General features: G+C 37.4%; 1 protein-coding gene across 1 annotated transcript in view; it reads right to left on the reverse strand.

The window, feature by feature from the left end:
- C6 (complement C6) overlaps window positions 1-15,300 on the reverse strand; it is a 74,826-nt gene that overhangs the window by 13,835 nt on the left and 45,691 nt on the right. The window contains exons 10-15 of the mRNA XM_070041105.1: window positions 12,808-12,974; window positions 11,270-11,495; window positions 10,020-10,191; window positions 9,642-9,753; window positions 5,033-5,165; window positions 3,931-4,119 (exon numbers count right to left, since the gene is read on the reverse strand). Coding sequence (XP_069897206.1) covers window positions 3,931-4,119; window positions 5,033-5,165; window positions 9,642-9,753; window positions 10,020-10,191; window positions 11,270-11,495; window positions 12,808-12,974 — 999 coding nt within the window. The remainder of the gene's footprint in view (window positions 1-3,930; window positions 4,120-5,032; window positions 5,166-9,641; window positions 9,754-10,019; window positions 10,192-11,269; window positions 11,496-12,807; window positions 12,975-15,300) is intronic.

Here is a 15,300-nt window from a genome sequence, read left to right on the forward strand (position 1 = left end):
CCTAATATTAGGATATTATGGGGAAAGGGGAAGGGAAAATAGCTGAAGAATAGAGGAAGAGAAGGAGAGAGAGAATAAAGGAAGGAAATGGGAAGGCATGGAGGGAAAGATAGGGAAAGAACTAGCAATGTTCCCTTTCTTCATGAACCTAAGGGAGGGGGAAAGGAGGGGAATTATAGTAATCGAGGAAAAGGAGATGGTAAGCTGGATCAAAATTCCAAAGGTAGAACTGAAGAAAGGTGGTCACGTTTGAGACTTTTGAGATAATAAGAAACATTCACTAATCAAATAATCTAATAATGAATGTATAACAAAAGGTTGTGGAAGATACTATGAAGAAAGGTTTATATACTCTCTACCATAAAAAAAACCAAGTGGAAAAAGTAAGGAACAATCTCTAAGGAAATAATACTTGAACTAAGATGAAGAACTAGAAAGTATGCATGTAAGGAAAGGGGTTAAAAGAAGGATATGACACTTAGGGTATGTTATGTGTACTGAGAAACCTGGGGCATACCCAAAGAACCTTTATGTTGGACCAGGAACTGACAGTTGGAAATTATTGGATGAAACAAACTTCCTTGTTCCAGATCTTACTTATCAACCATCCACAAGGCAAGAATGGCCATTAGGAGCAAGCTAATTCTCATGGGAAGAAGTAAGCAGACATATGTAGATACTCAACAAATCACATGGCAGTATGGGAAATTCTACTCACAGTTTCTCTTTAGCCTATTAGGCACAGAAGTTAATAAGGGAACGAAGGAGGCTCATATTAGAGATCATGCTAAGGACTGAAAGTATTTGTTTTTGTCTTGATAGCTATTTCCATTTCCTAATTAACTTTGGTTGAAATTTGGCCTAGAACCCTCATGAACTTGTAGTTCTGGTTAGGCCATGGTTATTGAGATTTACATTGGCATGGGATTGTCTTTGCTCTCCTTCCCCCTCCCCTCTCTTCCCTTTCCCTTCACTTTCTTTTTTTCTTTCTTTCCTTCTTTTTGAAATACCATTATCCTTCTTTTTACTTTGTAAATAAATCTTCATACTGGCTAGGGAGACACCACGTTTTTTTCCCCCCAAAGAGAATCAACTCTAAGTGGCACAGAGCAACCCTGCTATTGTTGGTTTAAAGGGGTTGCTGATCACATGTGATGTGTTTTTGGTCGTCCCTGAAGCCTCAGGTTGAAAACCTGAGTGCTGGTACTGAGCTGCCCACATGGCGCAGGATGCTCAGGGGAAGCCTGGAAGTGACACTACTCATTAGTCTTTGACGTTCTGAGGGCAAGAGAATCTTCCAGAGGTGCTTTGAGAGCATTGAGTTAGCAGAGATAAAATAACTGCAGCATTTGGTTTCTTCTTGGGGAAAAAACTTCCATATTGAAGGAATTGAGTATTTCTTTGGGAGAGATGGGGGAGAATGATGAACAGGGTAACATTACTCACAAACTGACATGTTGAATTGAAACCTCTTTGTACAACTACTTGAGGATAATTATATGTATATATATATATATATATAATTTTTAGATAAATACATGCACATATTTATCCAAAAATAAGAGCATTTCCTGGCCACATGAGCCTAAGGTCTGATTACCTCCTTTTGTCCAGTTTTATAGGTTGTTGTCTTTTCTTTCTTTGATTCTCCTTATGGTCTGTTAATATTATTAGAGATAAAGTCAATGAGATATTTATTTCTGTTATCTAGATACAGAGTATTTTATAGCTTTCAGTTTGAGTTATAACTTCAATTTCTTATCCATGGATCTGTGTGTATGTGTGAATATATATGCCCTTATGCAGAAGACTGTACCTACAGTATCCAGAGCAAACTAATTTTCTAAATGCTGCAACTTCCAAACTTTCATAGTACTTATCACTTATTATTATAGTCTGAAACTTGATGAATCCAAGATAAAATATTAAACTAAAGTTTCCATCAGTCCCCATGATACCTCTTTTAAAATAATTCCACCAAAAGTAATTCAAGAGGTTAACGTTCTCCCTTTCCTTTCCACATTATGAAAGTCCACAAGACAAGTAAGAAGCACCAAAGCCAAGAACTTAAAAAGAATGAGCAGAACTGTTACATAGTTTTGGTTTGACCTGCTTTGGGTCTGATTTAGCCTCTGCACTTGCCTGGCTTTTTCACAAGCAAAATAGGCTTAATCATATCTGCTAATAGATACTTCCTAAAAGATTCTCTGATTAAAAGTGAGACATGATCCAAGAACTGGTGACCTATGACTGTAATTCTAGCACCCAGGAGGCTAAGACCTAAAGATGGCTGTTCAAAGCCAACCTGGATAGAAAAGTCAGTGAGACTCTTACCTCCAATAAACAACTCAAAAAAAAAAAAAGCCAGAAGTGGCTCCACTTTGAGCAAAAAAAAAAAAAAAAAGGTCACACAAACGTGAGATATTATTTGAAAAAACATATTGAGAAATTGGAAGAAATGAATTATTTCCTGCTGTCTCCACTACAGTGAACTCACTGGCCTCATCAGCTCGTGCTCCTCGAGCCCCTGCCAGATGATTGAGCTTTACAGCTCATGGACCATTCTCTATAATTGCACACTTTTTGCTCTCACCAGAACTGTTTATGCTAGAGTCAGAGTTTTTTTTTTTTGATCTCCAAGTCTGTTATGACAGCTATACCAGTTTTTCTTTTCTTAATATATATTTTTAATTGTAAAGATACTGTACAGAGGGGTTACGGTTACATGAGTAAGGTAATAAGTACATTTCCTATCGAACATTCCAGTCTTTCTTTCCTTAAAAGATTTCTTTTGTTTTGTGCAAGGCACAAAGTAAAAGGTTTGTTCTTAAGTTTCCAGCATGCCTTTCACTTCTGTGACTTTGTTTTCTCCACCCTCCAGTCTCCACAAATAAGAGAAATATGGAATATTTGTCATGTGGGTCTGGTTTATTTCACCTAATATGATCAGCTCCATTTCCATCTATTTTCCAGAATAAATCAAGTCAGTATCTAAAATAATAAAATAAAGGATGAAAGACAGAAGTATTTGTATTAAAATTAAGGTAAAGATTTTAATAAATTAAGTGTCAGTGGTTTGTAAAAAAATAAGTTAGATATGGATGAGGCTACAAAAATATTAAGGAAAATATATGAAAATTCAAGTGCTTCCCAGTCAATTTGTTCAAAGCTATTTTTTTAAAGATTTTTTCTCTTTGTAATTATAATTCACCTTTATGGAAATATTTGGTGTAGCTGAGAGTTTTTGTTTATTTTAATTAAAAATTAAATTCATATACAAATGTTTTACACATTTATGAGTGTCAGATAGTGTAGTATTTAATCCATGTATGCATTATTCAAGGCTCAAATCTATCTCCTCAAACATTTACTATTTCTTTGCTGTGAAAAACATTCAACATGCTTTTGAACTAATACAAAACCCCAACCTTTTCCCCTAATAGTGATTTCAGTGTCTGAGGGATGGGCCATGTGCAGATTTTAAACATCACTCTATGTTAAAACTATGATATAGACAATCTGAAGCTGGGAAATAGAGACAATGAATGGATTCAGCTTCACTCAAAGAACAACATAAAATTCCTATTTTAGGTAATAACAAGACACCTACTGATGTGTTTGCTGCTTTGTATGGGTGTGCACACAGACCATATTTCAGTTAACCATCAATTCTGATCTCTTGAGATGAGAAATCTTTCACTCCTAGATAGTAAGGTTTTATACTGAAAAAAAAGTTGAACCTCCCCTCTAGAATTTGAAGGCACCCAGTCTCATCATCTACCCCGGGTGAATCGTATTTAACTTTCTAGCAGCTTCTTCTGCCTTCTGTCTCCAAAAGAGTTTGGAGACATGGTGATGCCATACAAGCTGTGCTGCTTCTTTGGGAGATCCTGAACCACACTAGAATCCTCAATCCTCAGTGCCACTCACCTTCTTCACAGGTCAGTGAGTTTGGAATGGGTGGTGTCCAGGAATCCCCCTGGCACGTGTACCTTGATGGCCCAGCCACAGTGAAGCCTTTGGGGCAGGTTAGCTCAATGGATTCATCCAGTCTGTATACTCTCTGAAACGGTGTGATGGTCAGGACATCTTGAAAAATTGGCTTGAGGCACTCTGTCCCTGGAAAGGGGGAGGAGAGAAGCAGCAAGCCAGTGTTCAGGGAAGCAGAGCACACAACAAACAGAGACAGATTTTATGTGATCCAAGAGGTATGTTAATGAGATTTTGGGGGTCCTATGTTTAGCGTTGATACTTCTTTTGATTAGAAAACCTGAGACTCCACTGAAAAACTTCTTTTAGTTTTGGCATCTGAGGTACCTTGCTAAAGAACCTGCTTTGGAAACAACTGGTACATTTTTGGGATTTTTACCTTTGAAGGAATAATTTCCTTTCTTCTTCTTTTGTATTTTCCCAAAAGCAAATTACCACATTTTGAGTGGCTAAGAAACAGAACATTCTAATAGATATTTGCCTCAACGGGGCTCCCAGGCACCCCTGAATTGAATCTTAGGGGTTTCTATTTGAGCCTTGTTTGAATCAATCTCCGTCTCTCTCTGTCTCTGTCTCTGTCTCTGTCTCTCTCTCTCTCTCCTGCAGTATGAGTATGTGCAGAGTCTAAAAGCTCATCACTGCTTTTCAGCAAAAGATGTCAACATGCTTTGAAAAACAAGTTCCCTGAGGAAAACTGCATCTCACAGAAAATCCTACTTCTGGTCTACAAAGAGAGCCAGTATCATCTTGGAACTTATCAAATTGCACCAATTTGTATGTTAGACAAGTCAGATGTCTGTGGCTAGGTACCGGCTTCCTGGATTTCTTTGTAAGAGCATGCTTCACGGTACTGTGTGGAAGAGGAAAATGTGCTGGGGCAGGAGGCTTGTAATGTAGAGGATTTTTGGAATCTAATTTTAGAAAATCAGCTTCATTAACTGATTTGTGAAATCCTTTTACTGTAGTTACTAAGAAGAAATAGTAAGCTGTATTGATCTGAGAGTGTGATTATTTTTTCTGCTTATAGTGGACACATGCTCACGTTGGCACTCCACATCTCCTCTCCTCCAGGTCCTGTCTGGTAAGCATGTGAAGTACTGATACCCAGCAGCTTTGAATCCAGTAAGGCACGCAATTTCTATTTCTTCTCCGATGGAGTATAGTTTCTTTTCATTCTAGAATTAAGACAGACCCCAGAAAATTACTGTGATGAATAATCACTTCTAAGCATCTCAAGATCACCCCAGATTGTGTATTCTATCACCCCTATACCTATTCAGCTACAGTTTTCTCAAATTCTGCTCCCAAGGACCTCCCAAAGTTGTTCTCTCCTTTCTTCTGCACCAGCCTTTGTATTTCTTACCTTTTAATTAGCTATTCTTTGAATCAGCTTTCCATATTTATGCTTGGAATGGCTTGAATTCGTGTGTGTGTGTGTGTGTGTGTGTGTGTGTGTGTGTGTGTGTGTGTGTGTGTGTGTGTGTGTGTGTACTGGTTCTCGGGTTTGAACTCAGGGTCTGGATGCTGTCCCTGTCCCTCCCTCTGTGCACCCCCCTCCCGCAGCACCCACCCAAGGCTATTATTCTATACCTGAGCCACTTCTGACTTTTTGGTAGTTTTATTAGCAATAAGAATCTCATAGACTTTCCTGCCTGGTCTGGCTTCAAACTGTGATTCTCAGATCCCAGCCTCCTGAGAAGCTAGGATTACAGACATGAGTCATGGGCACCAAGCTTGCTTGTATTCTTTTTACTTAAGAACTTGCTCTTTGTTATATATGGGATGCCTTACTAGTGCTAGAGTAGACAAACCATGCCATTTCTGTTGTGTGACTATAAACTGAATAACATATCCTACCTATACGGTAAATACATTCCATTGCTATTGTGATTATTCAACTATAAATCATTTTAAAATGTTGCTCAAAAATGTTTCTAATAAACTTGATTATTATGCATTTCCCCAGTTAGTGGATAATGGGGTACAATAACATTTATAGGGGGGTTAGTAAATTTTTCAAGATTAAAATTTCCATCTCTTAGTTTGAAATGTTAGTTTTATCTTCTTTTACCTTCCTTTTATCCTTTGAAGCCCATCTTTTCCTCTGAAACCTTTGTTCTAGTGAAACAAGCTACATAGCATTCTCGAAACTAATATTTTTCTTTTTCGGGGGGGGGGGAGGATCTGGTCGTGGGGCCTGAACTCTGGGCCTGGGCGCTGTTCTCTCAGCTCTTCAGCTCAAGGCTAGCGCTCTACCACTTGAGCCACAGCGCCACTTCTGGCTTTTTTCTTTTTGCTTATGTGGTGCTGAGGAATCGAACCCAGGGCCTCAGGCATGCAAGGCAAGCGCTCTACCACTGAGCCACCTTCCCAGCCCTGAACCTAATATTTTTCATGTCTCGATTTCTTCACTTGATGGTGTCATCTATCCTCCACACCTTCTCTTTACCTTTCTCTTAAGACCCAGCTCAAACATAACACTTCTGTGAAAACCAAATGGCTTCTCCAGCTTCAGGACTAGTAGTTCTTTCAGCTCTAGGGGTAACTTGTACAACTTTCCCTTTGTCCAGTGTTTATCACATTCCTTAGCCTGATCCCGACATCGAAGTGCAATGCCACTACTAGATCACTCTTTCACAAATGTTTACAAGGGCCTGAATAGCTCTTTGAAACTATGCCTATGCCACAAGCTATCCTTTTTAAGGGAGACTAGTAATATATAAAAGGAAATTGATTGATGAGAAGTATTACTTGGATGTGTATAGTTTTTAATATATACCTAATGTCTTGAATATTTATTTTATCTCTCTTATGAAGCTACAAGTCAGTGTTGGAATCAGCAAGTTGAAACCAACCAATCTGCTAGACTAAATAACAAGGGATCTCTAAAGTCATTGCCACTTGCCTATGGGACAGGAATTGTGTCCTTATCATTGGCAGGTAACTTTGTGTGTAGTAATATGAATGCTCAGCTGAGAGTTAGGTATGAACAAATTTTTAATACTGAAAATTCCAGAAGGTCCACATTAGGAAAATTTAAGATAAGTAAAACCTTTTGGCAGATAGAAATCTGGCTTTTAATTAAAAAATAAAACAAGGAGTGAATTTACTTATGGAGATAAAGACATATTGTGATGGTTTAAGTGTCTTCTCAAAAATTGGTGTTGAAATTGAATTGGCATTGTGATTGTACTAAAAGGCGATTATGCCGAGAGGTTCTGTCTTCATGAATAGATTAATGCCATTATTCAAGTTATGTCCTACATTTTTCCTCTTTCTTCTTATACTATTTTTTAATTTTTTTTATTGTAAAAATTGTGTACAGAGGGGTTACAGTTACATGAGTAAGGTAATGAGTACATTTCCTTTTGAGCATTGTTACCTCCTCCTTTGTTTTTCCCCTACCATCCCTTCCCTCCCCACCTCCCCAACTCCTCCCCGCCCCTAGTTGTAAAGTTTGTTTTCAACATAGTGTCTTGTACATCTCATTGTTACAATGGGTCAACCTGTATCTTTATTTTGGCATTTTGTTATTTCTCTTCCCCTCCCCAAATTAGAAAAATTACTTATACTAATTTTTTAAGGTAGAAATCAGCAAATCTTTTCTAAAAAAAAACAAAACCCTGGATAGTAAGCTACAGGGTCATAAAATGTCTGTTACAATTATTCTCTTCTCATAGGTCCCATGGTTTCCCTTATTTGCAATATCTAGTATAGGTATGAGTCAAGTGGAAAAGGTCAGATAATGTGATGTTAGGAAAATGAACCCTTAAATATGTATTTTAATGTTTTCGTTTCTTTCATGCATGTGTTTCTAACGCATTTATAAGATTATCTCTTTGTTGCTTTGTATGTCCCTCCCCCACAGTGTAACCCCCGCTTTCACTATATTTGATGTCAGTATAACATGTGGAGGAGATGGGGACAAACAAGTCGTTTAAGGATTCAGGTGGACCTGTTGCAACAATGAGAAGTACAAAATGTCATGTCAAAACCAGCTTTACAATGTCGGTGTGGGGGGGGAGGGGGGTATAATTGCGTGGGGGGAGGGGGGAGGCTGGGAAGGGATGTGAAGGGTAAACAAAGGAGGAGGCTGCAATCTTGGTAAGAAATGTATGCATTATCCTGCCCATGTAATTGTAGCCCCTCTGTACAGTATGTTCTCAAATAAAATAAAATTAAATTAAAAAAAAAACAATTATTCTCTTCTGTGAATATTGTGTGAAAAATAGTCCCTAAAGACAATCTGTAAACAAATGAATATGAATATGTTTCAATAAATCCTCATTTTTTTTAAAGTATAGAAAGTTGGATTTGGCCTTCAGGGCATTGTTTATGACTCCTTCTCCCTGTTGTAGAAAAAAATTTACTCCTCATTGGGTGATGACGGAGCTGGTGTCATCAGTACTATTTAGAAACTTGTCAGGTGTGAGTGTTCAGGGGCGTTCAGAAACTAGGAGTAGAAACCAGTACTCTGTGTTTTCATAAGCCTTTGAGAATCCCTTCTCCGTAATAAAGATTAAATGAAATTACCTCCTTCTAAAATATTTCCTCCCTGAAAGCCTTTATTTATGGTACTTTTAATGTGGGCAGATGATAGATGAGTAGGAAAAGCACATTGGCTTCGACTAAGGCTCATGAACTGCTATGTGCTAGTTTTGGAGAATGGAGTGTTATTGATTGTTCAACATAAATATTAGTTAGATTAATTTTAAGATCTTAGCAAGTTTAAGAAATACAAAATGGGTAAGAATGGGCAAGGAGCATGCCTCTGTGACCAATTTGTAACATTATGCACCTCTCTAGAGACTCATATTTAAAGACACAGGGCAGTTTGACAGTAAATACTCAATTTTGATTTAAAAAAACCCATGGAAATATATTGTAGCTTAGTGAAAAAAGAAGAAATTGAAAGGCTAGCACAAACATGTTGGTGGTTTCAGTGTTTTACAGATTTCTAACCTAATACCGACTGAATACCTCCTATGATCATGTCCATGTCTGGTTTCTGTCTTTGAGAACATGCCTCAGAGAAGGACATTAGTTTACAGAGACTCAGAAATAAACAGACATACCTTAGATACAGATTCTTATAAGTTGACCCATTCTTTATTATTCTGAAATGATGTTCTCTAGTCATACAAATATACCATTCCTGTAAACTTGTTTGATAACCAGACCACAAGCTACATTTGGTTTAACAACCAAGCATGAAGACATGTCCAGAGAATTCAAAACAAAAACCTGGTTAAGTATTTGCAGATATTACTTTGTATTTTTTGGGGGGGGTCCGGTCGTGAGGCCTGAACTCTGGGCCTGGGCGCTGTCCCTCATCTCTTCAGCTCAAGGCTAGCGCTCTACCTACCGCTTGAGCCACAGCGCCACTTCCGGCTTTTTTCTTTTTGCTTATGTGGTGCTGAGGAATCGAACCCAGGGCCTCAGGCATGCAAGGCAAGCACTCTACCACTGAGCCACCTTCCCAGCCCTACTTTGTATTTTTTAAGCCAATAAAAAGTTATCCAAATTGAAAAATAATATAGCTAATGAAAAGAAACACCACACTTTCCACATTCTTTTTCACTAATCCAAATCCAAGCTTTTTTTTTTTTCTTTTTGAAATTCAAATCATTCGTGAAGGTTGGGATGCTTACCCAGATAAACGCATTTTCTGGAAGCATTGGCTTAGGACATCCTGAATCTGCTTCTATTTCAGGAAGATCTACCTCTTTCATTTCTTCTTCATCACTGATGCATGGCTGCCCACTAAAAAGGAAAGATAAATATATGCATTCACATTTACATTCATACATATGTACATTTGTATGTATATACATAAGATGAGGCATCACTTAAATAAGGGTAGAAACAAATGCAATGCTTCACTAATATGCTGTGTTGGCATATGCAAATTTATGATGATTTCTTTAGCAATGGGATTATTTATTTTATGAAGCAGTAAGATGATAAATATATAAACTCTCTAAGCTAGTGGGAGTGATGTCCCATTTTCCCCTCACACCCAGTCTTACATATTTTCCATGATTGAAAACGTGCAGTCCTCCTCTTGTCTCTCCTCCCCCTCACAGCGTCTCCCTCCTTGTTGGGGGGCAGGGTTATTGCACTCTCTGGTTCTTGATCTTTTATAAGCAGCATTGCATGCACTCCAGGAAGACCAGCAGCCCCAGTTCCCATCTACTGCACCTGGAACAGAGCCACCCACTGTCATGATACAGCTGAGGAAACTGGGGCTTGGGCCCGGGCAATATGGCTTCCTTGCATTTCTGCTGTGTGACCTGCTTTGTGAAATACTAGATGGTTATATGAAGAGTCAAAGCATTTATTTGTGGAGGAAGTCTGATACATATCTGATTTCCTTTTTCTGTTTCCCTGGACTGAATAAAATAGCCACATGTACCAATATTCACCATCACTAAATATGTGTGTGTGTGTGTGTGTGTGTGTGTGTGTGTGTGTGTCTATTCTGATCTCTTTATCTCTCTATATTTCTCTCTATATATATTTGTATATGTGAGTATATAGGTATGTATAGGTGTATTTAGGTATATATACACATATCTTTTATATAGACTATATATTAATTACATTTTGAAAAACAGTAGAACACAGACCTCTCTCCCATATTCCATCTTCTTCTAAGGAGAATTGGAGGCAATTATAAACATCACTTGGCTTCATATGATAACTTTAGGAGTGAGTTGATTTTCCCTACCAAGCCATTCTCCCACATTATAATGCATATACATTTCCTAACAACACATTTTATATTGATTTGATAATATATTTTATTTAAGGTTACAGGCATTGTGCTGTGTATTCTTTATAAAATATGAAACATATGAACATATGTTTCATAAAAACATATGAACAACTATACACATTTAAAATCCTTGGGTCAATACGAGTATCATGCCCACTTTATGGATGAACATACTATACCATGGAAAGGTTAGATATTTTTGCCAAAGTCCTGTAACTGGTAAGTTGCAAGGGAAACTAACACCAAGGTTGTTGGACTTCAGAGTCTACCATTTATTTTTTTATTGTTTTATTTTTTGGGTGCAGAGCCTGGTGTTTGCTGGGCAAACACTCTACCAATTTCGAGTCCTATTCCTGGCCCTAGAGCATACAGCTTTCAAGCATTATTTATTTATTTTGTGAGTTTGCACAAGAAATAGGTTGCCTTAAGCTTTGTTTTATTTAAATGGACAAACCCAGGCAGGAAAAGGTGTATGCCTCACACCCCACCGTGGATACTCACTGGACTTGAAGTCTGGAGAGCGCGTCTCGCAGTGCTCACCGTAGGTGCCACTCTGGCACACACACACACACTCAGTCCCAGAGAGCATGGGACGGCCATTGTTAGGGCATGGAGCACACTGGCAAGGGTCAAACTTGGCTGCGTATTCTTGGAAAGCTTTCCTCAGGTTATTCCGCTTGGTCACTGCACAGGGGATGTTTCTTACCAGGTCCATGATGGGGGCAAGCTAAGGGCAGATGACAGAGAGGAAACTCAGTCACATCCCCTTTGGCAATATTGTGCCATCACTGCCTAGATCATAGAATGAAAGAGATGCCTTGGAAAGTCCCATGCTTCCAACGGATTATCTTCTTTAGCAGCCTGTTGAGCCAGTGGAGAAAAATTTTGTACCCACAGGCATGCAATGTGCATGGAACTTGCTTTCTCTTTGGTTCTGCTTTGAAAGAATTTTTATGTCTGGTATTGTTTTCTTGGACTTGATCATGTTATTTGTCAAACATTACTTGCATATATATCAAAATACTGAGATAGTTGGCTAAGAGTTATTAAAGCTCATTAATGTCTTGCTAAAACCATATTAAGTTTAGTTAGGCAAGAAAATTTAGAGGATGAAGACAGGCCATCATTATTCTCTCTCCAACCCTCCCAGGATAATATTGGCTTTTGTTAGAGCCAGTTAAGAAAATGTGGGGTGGGAAAAAATGGAGATGTGGGTCTGCCAGTTGGATGAATTGAATTATCATAACAAATAATGGAGTTATAACTAATAAAAGAGTTTTTAATTTTATTAGCTTTATAAACCTCAAAGAAATGACCAGCTTCTGTAGCATATGATTGAAAAATGCCTAGATTGGCATCCAGGTCTCATTTTCCTACCATGACCCATAGAACTCATTATCTTTTCATGTTGCATGTAAATGATTCTAATTGAACACCTTTATCTTCATTTAATTGAAACACAATAGTTTCCTTAGAGCACTTTAAAATGCCATTATGTTATTACATGTAAACACAACTCTAAACTGTATGTAACTCATATGTGGGCAAAGTATTTGTTAATAAAAAGTATTTTGAATGTAATCACACTAAATTCAAAACTGGACAATTGAGTCAATGGTGATGGAACAGGAAAGCAAATGGATCTAAATCCTGCATATGCAACAGAATAATAAATGAAGACATGGGAATATTCATCATCTAAAGAAGTATAAGGAAAACACAGAAAGTAAATATATCTATGGAGTAAGGCATAGGACTCCCAGCAAGCTTGAACCATTTTACTCAGTAAATTCCCTCTCCAGGTATTCATGCATGCTAGGAATTCTACATATTGCATTAGAATGCTTGTTTGGATAGCAAATGCAATAGATATTCAATTTAAGATCTTTTTAAAAAGGTATGCTGGGCATGCATACTAAAGAAAGGCATTTCTTTTATCAGTTGAGAAGAAAATGGAAAAGGAATCATATGAAATGCAATTTGGGCTGCAAGAGAAGGAATGCTTCAACTCTTTTGCCCTTGGTATTTTGTAATCTTACCTCAAAGTCAACCACAGCGGGATTTTCCTTCACTGATTCCAACCACTCAGAAAAGACTTTCTCCTCGGGACCAGAGTTCCCTTTCTCCCATGCTAAGGCAGCTGCATACTCGCTCCTGCCTCCTTGAACCAGTGATATGGCTTTCTCTGCTGCCTGCAAAATTGAACCTGAAAAATGTTTCAAGAAAATTACCTACTTAATTCAACTGAAAATTCATACTTTAAAGAAAAGCCTACTTGCAGAGGAGAGGGAGAAAGAGAGGTAGATGATTTAACAATGTAGCCCCCCCACCAGCAAGCTATGAAAAACTCCTCATTCCTGTCTGTAGTTTAGTAATAGAAATGCTGGTAATGGTGCCAGCACGGCCATTTTCTAAGCCTGTGGCATCTGCTGGCTACATCACACCCATTATCTTACATAATTCTTTTAAAAAAATCTTACATAATTCTTACAACAACCTTGAGACATAGGTGTGAATTTTAAATGTAGATACTGAGACTGAAAGCAATTTGTCCTAGAACATACGGTTATACAGAGGCAAATACTACTTTGACTTTTGCTATTTGCCAGTCTCCCAGCTTTTCACTTACATAAGCCAAAATCTTGGGCTCGTGGGGTGACACAAGCTATATAGTTTCTGATATTGAATTAATCAGCCACCATACTAGAAACTTTTGGTTGCAGATAAGAAGAGAAGAGAGAATGCATTACATATGAGGATTAAAAACTTAAACTTCCAGTTAAGAGTTGGCAAAGTGTTTCTTTTGAGACAGTGATATTTGATGCTGAGGTAGCTTACAAAATTTTTATACAAATTTCAAAATAAAAACTCCTATTAACTATTGGCAACTTTAATTACTATGAGTAGTAACCGAATAATAGGAAATTGTAGTGAGAAATTAAAGGGAAAAAGTGTCAGGATGATATTTGTTAATAGCATTATTTTAGTGTTTATTTTGGAATGACAGGAAGAGTTAGACATGATTCTATTATTCAGAAATTCAAAAGATAGTGCTGAATAATTAGAAAAGGGGGTAAAATACTGTCTAGGAAGAAAGCAAAAGAAAAGAGAGGGAAACAAGAAGAAAGCTTTAGACATTAGAGAAGTTAGAATCTGCCAGTGTGTCGTAAACTGATTGACTCTCGGCACTGTCAGGTAGTTTATATTTATCAGCTACCAAATGGTTCATACACAGATTGATATCAGTAGGGTTAGGTATGATAGGCATGGTTGGGATCCTGATAAAAATAGTGAGCATGAGCTCTAATTTCATTTGAAACTGAGTCCTGAGAGAGCTAGACTGGCCACAAACGTGCTGCCTGTTTCTCGTAAGTCCTGGTATTTTAGGCATGCTCCATCATGCCTGGTATACCTAACATGCCTTTACATTTCTTTTTCTGGTCTTTGGCTTGAATTCAAGGCCTCTCAATTGTTAAGCAAGCACCCTACTATCCAGATCCTCAGCACCTTTTGCTTTAGTTACTTACCGAATAGGGTCTTGCATTTTTCCTCAGGCTAACCTTCTATTTATACCTCCTGAGAAGCTGGAATCACAGGCATGTATCATAACACACAGCTTATTGATTAAGATGGGGTCTTTGTTTTTGTCCAGGTTGACCACAAACCTTGATCTTCCTTATTTCTGCCTCCTGAGTATCTGGGATTACAGGTGTAAGCTCTGTGTCTGTTCCTAAGTATTTTTTTACATTATTTTCTCCACATATTTGTGTATATATCTATTGGGTATTCACAGAGTACAATTATCAAGCTATAAAAATACATATATACCTACATGTTTATATATAGATAAGATGTTCATATATGTCTATGTTTATTATAAATATTCTATTTTAGTAGACATGTCAGTTTCCATTTTCCCCCAAGTTGGTGACTTACAATCAGTTTGTCCACATCCTGCCAGCATACATCTACTAAAAATGTTCCATGTTTTTGAGATGAGAACTCTAGCTTAAATGTTATTTACTCAGTGCCCCTTTATGATGATCACCTTTTTATTGGTTCATTGTATATCTCAAAACATTTTTTGGTCAAGTGTTGATTCAATATTATTTTTAAATTTCAACTAGCCTTTTCCTATGTTATATATTTTAATTGTATATCATAATTTCTGATATGAACTTGTGTTTAATATAGGACAGACTTTGTTTATACTATACTACTTATGTAATACATTGACATAGGTTATTTTTCATACTATATAGGTGAAATAAATAGTATTGTTTTCGTTTAAGAGCCCAAAGCAAAGAAAGATTAAGCTCTTGATGTTGCTCACATAAGTCATCAACACATTTTAAGCCAGGCAGTCAGCTTTGTAAGCTTAATATATTCTCAACCTGTTTCATTCATCATAAGCATAATACTGTCCATTAAGGACATTTTATTCCTCTACTTAGCTTTTTATTTATTTATTTATTTATACTGTTTTCCAAAGTCTCTAGCAGAGTGTTCTGTCAATACCAAATCTACAGATT

This window comes from Dipodomys merriami, unplaced genomic scaffold, assembly GCF_024711535.1.
Source record: "Dipodomys merriami isolate MVZ:Mamm:240054 unplaced genomic scaffold, mDipMer1.0.p SCAF_30, whole genome shotgun sequence".
NCBI lineage: Eukaryota > Metazoa > Chordata > Mammalia > Rodentia > Heteromyidae > Dipodomys > Dipodomys merriami.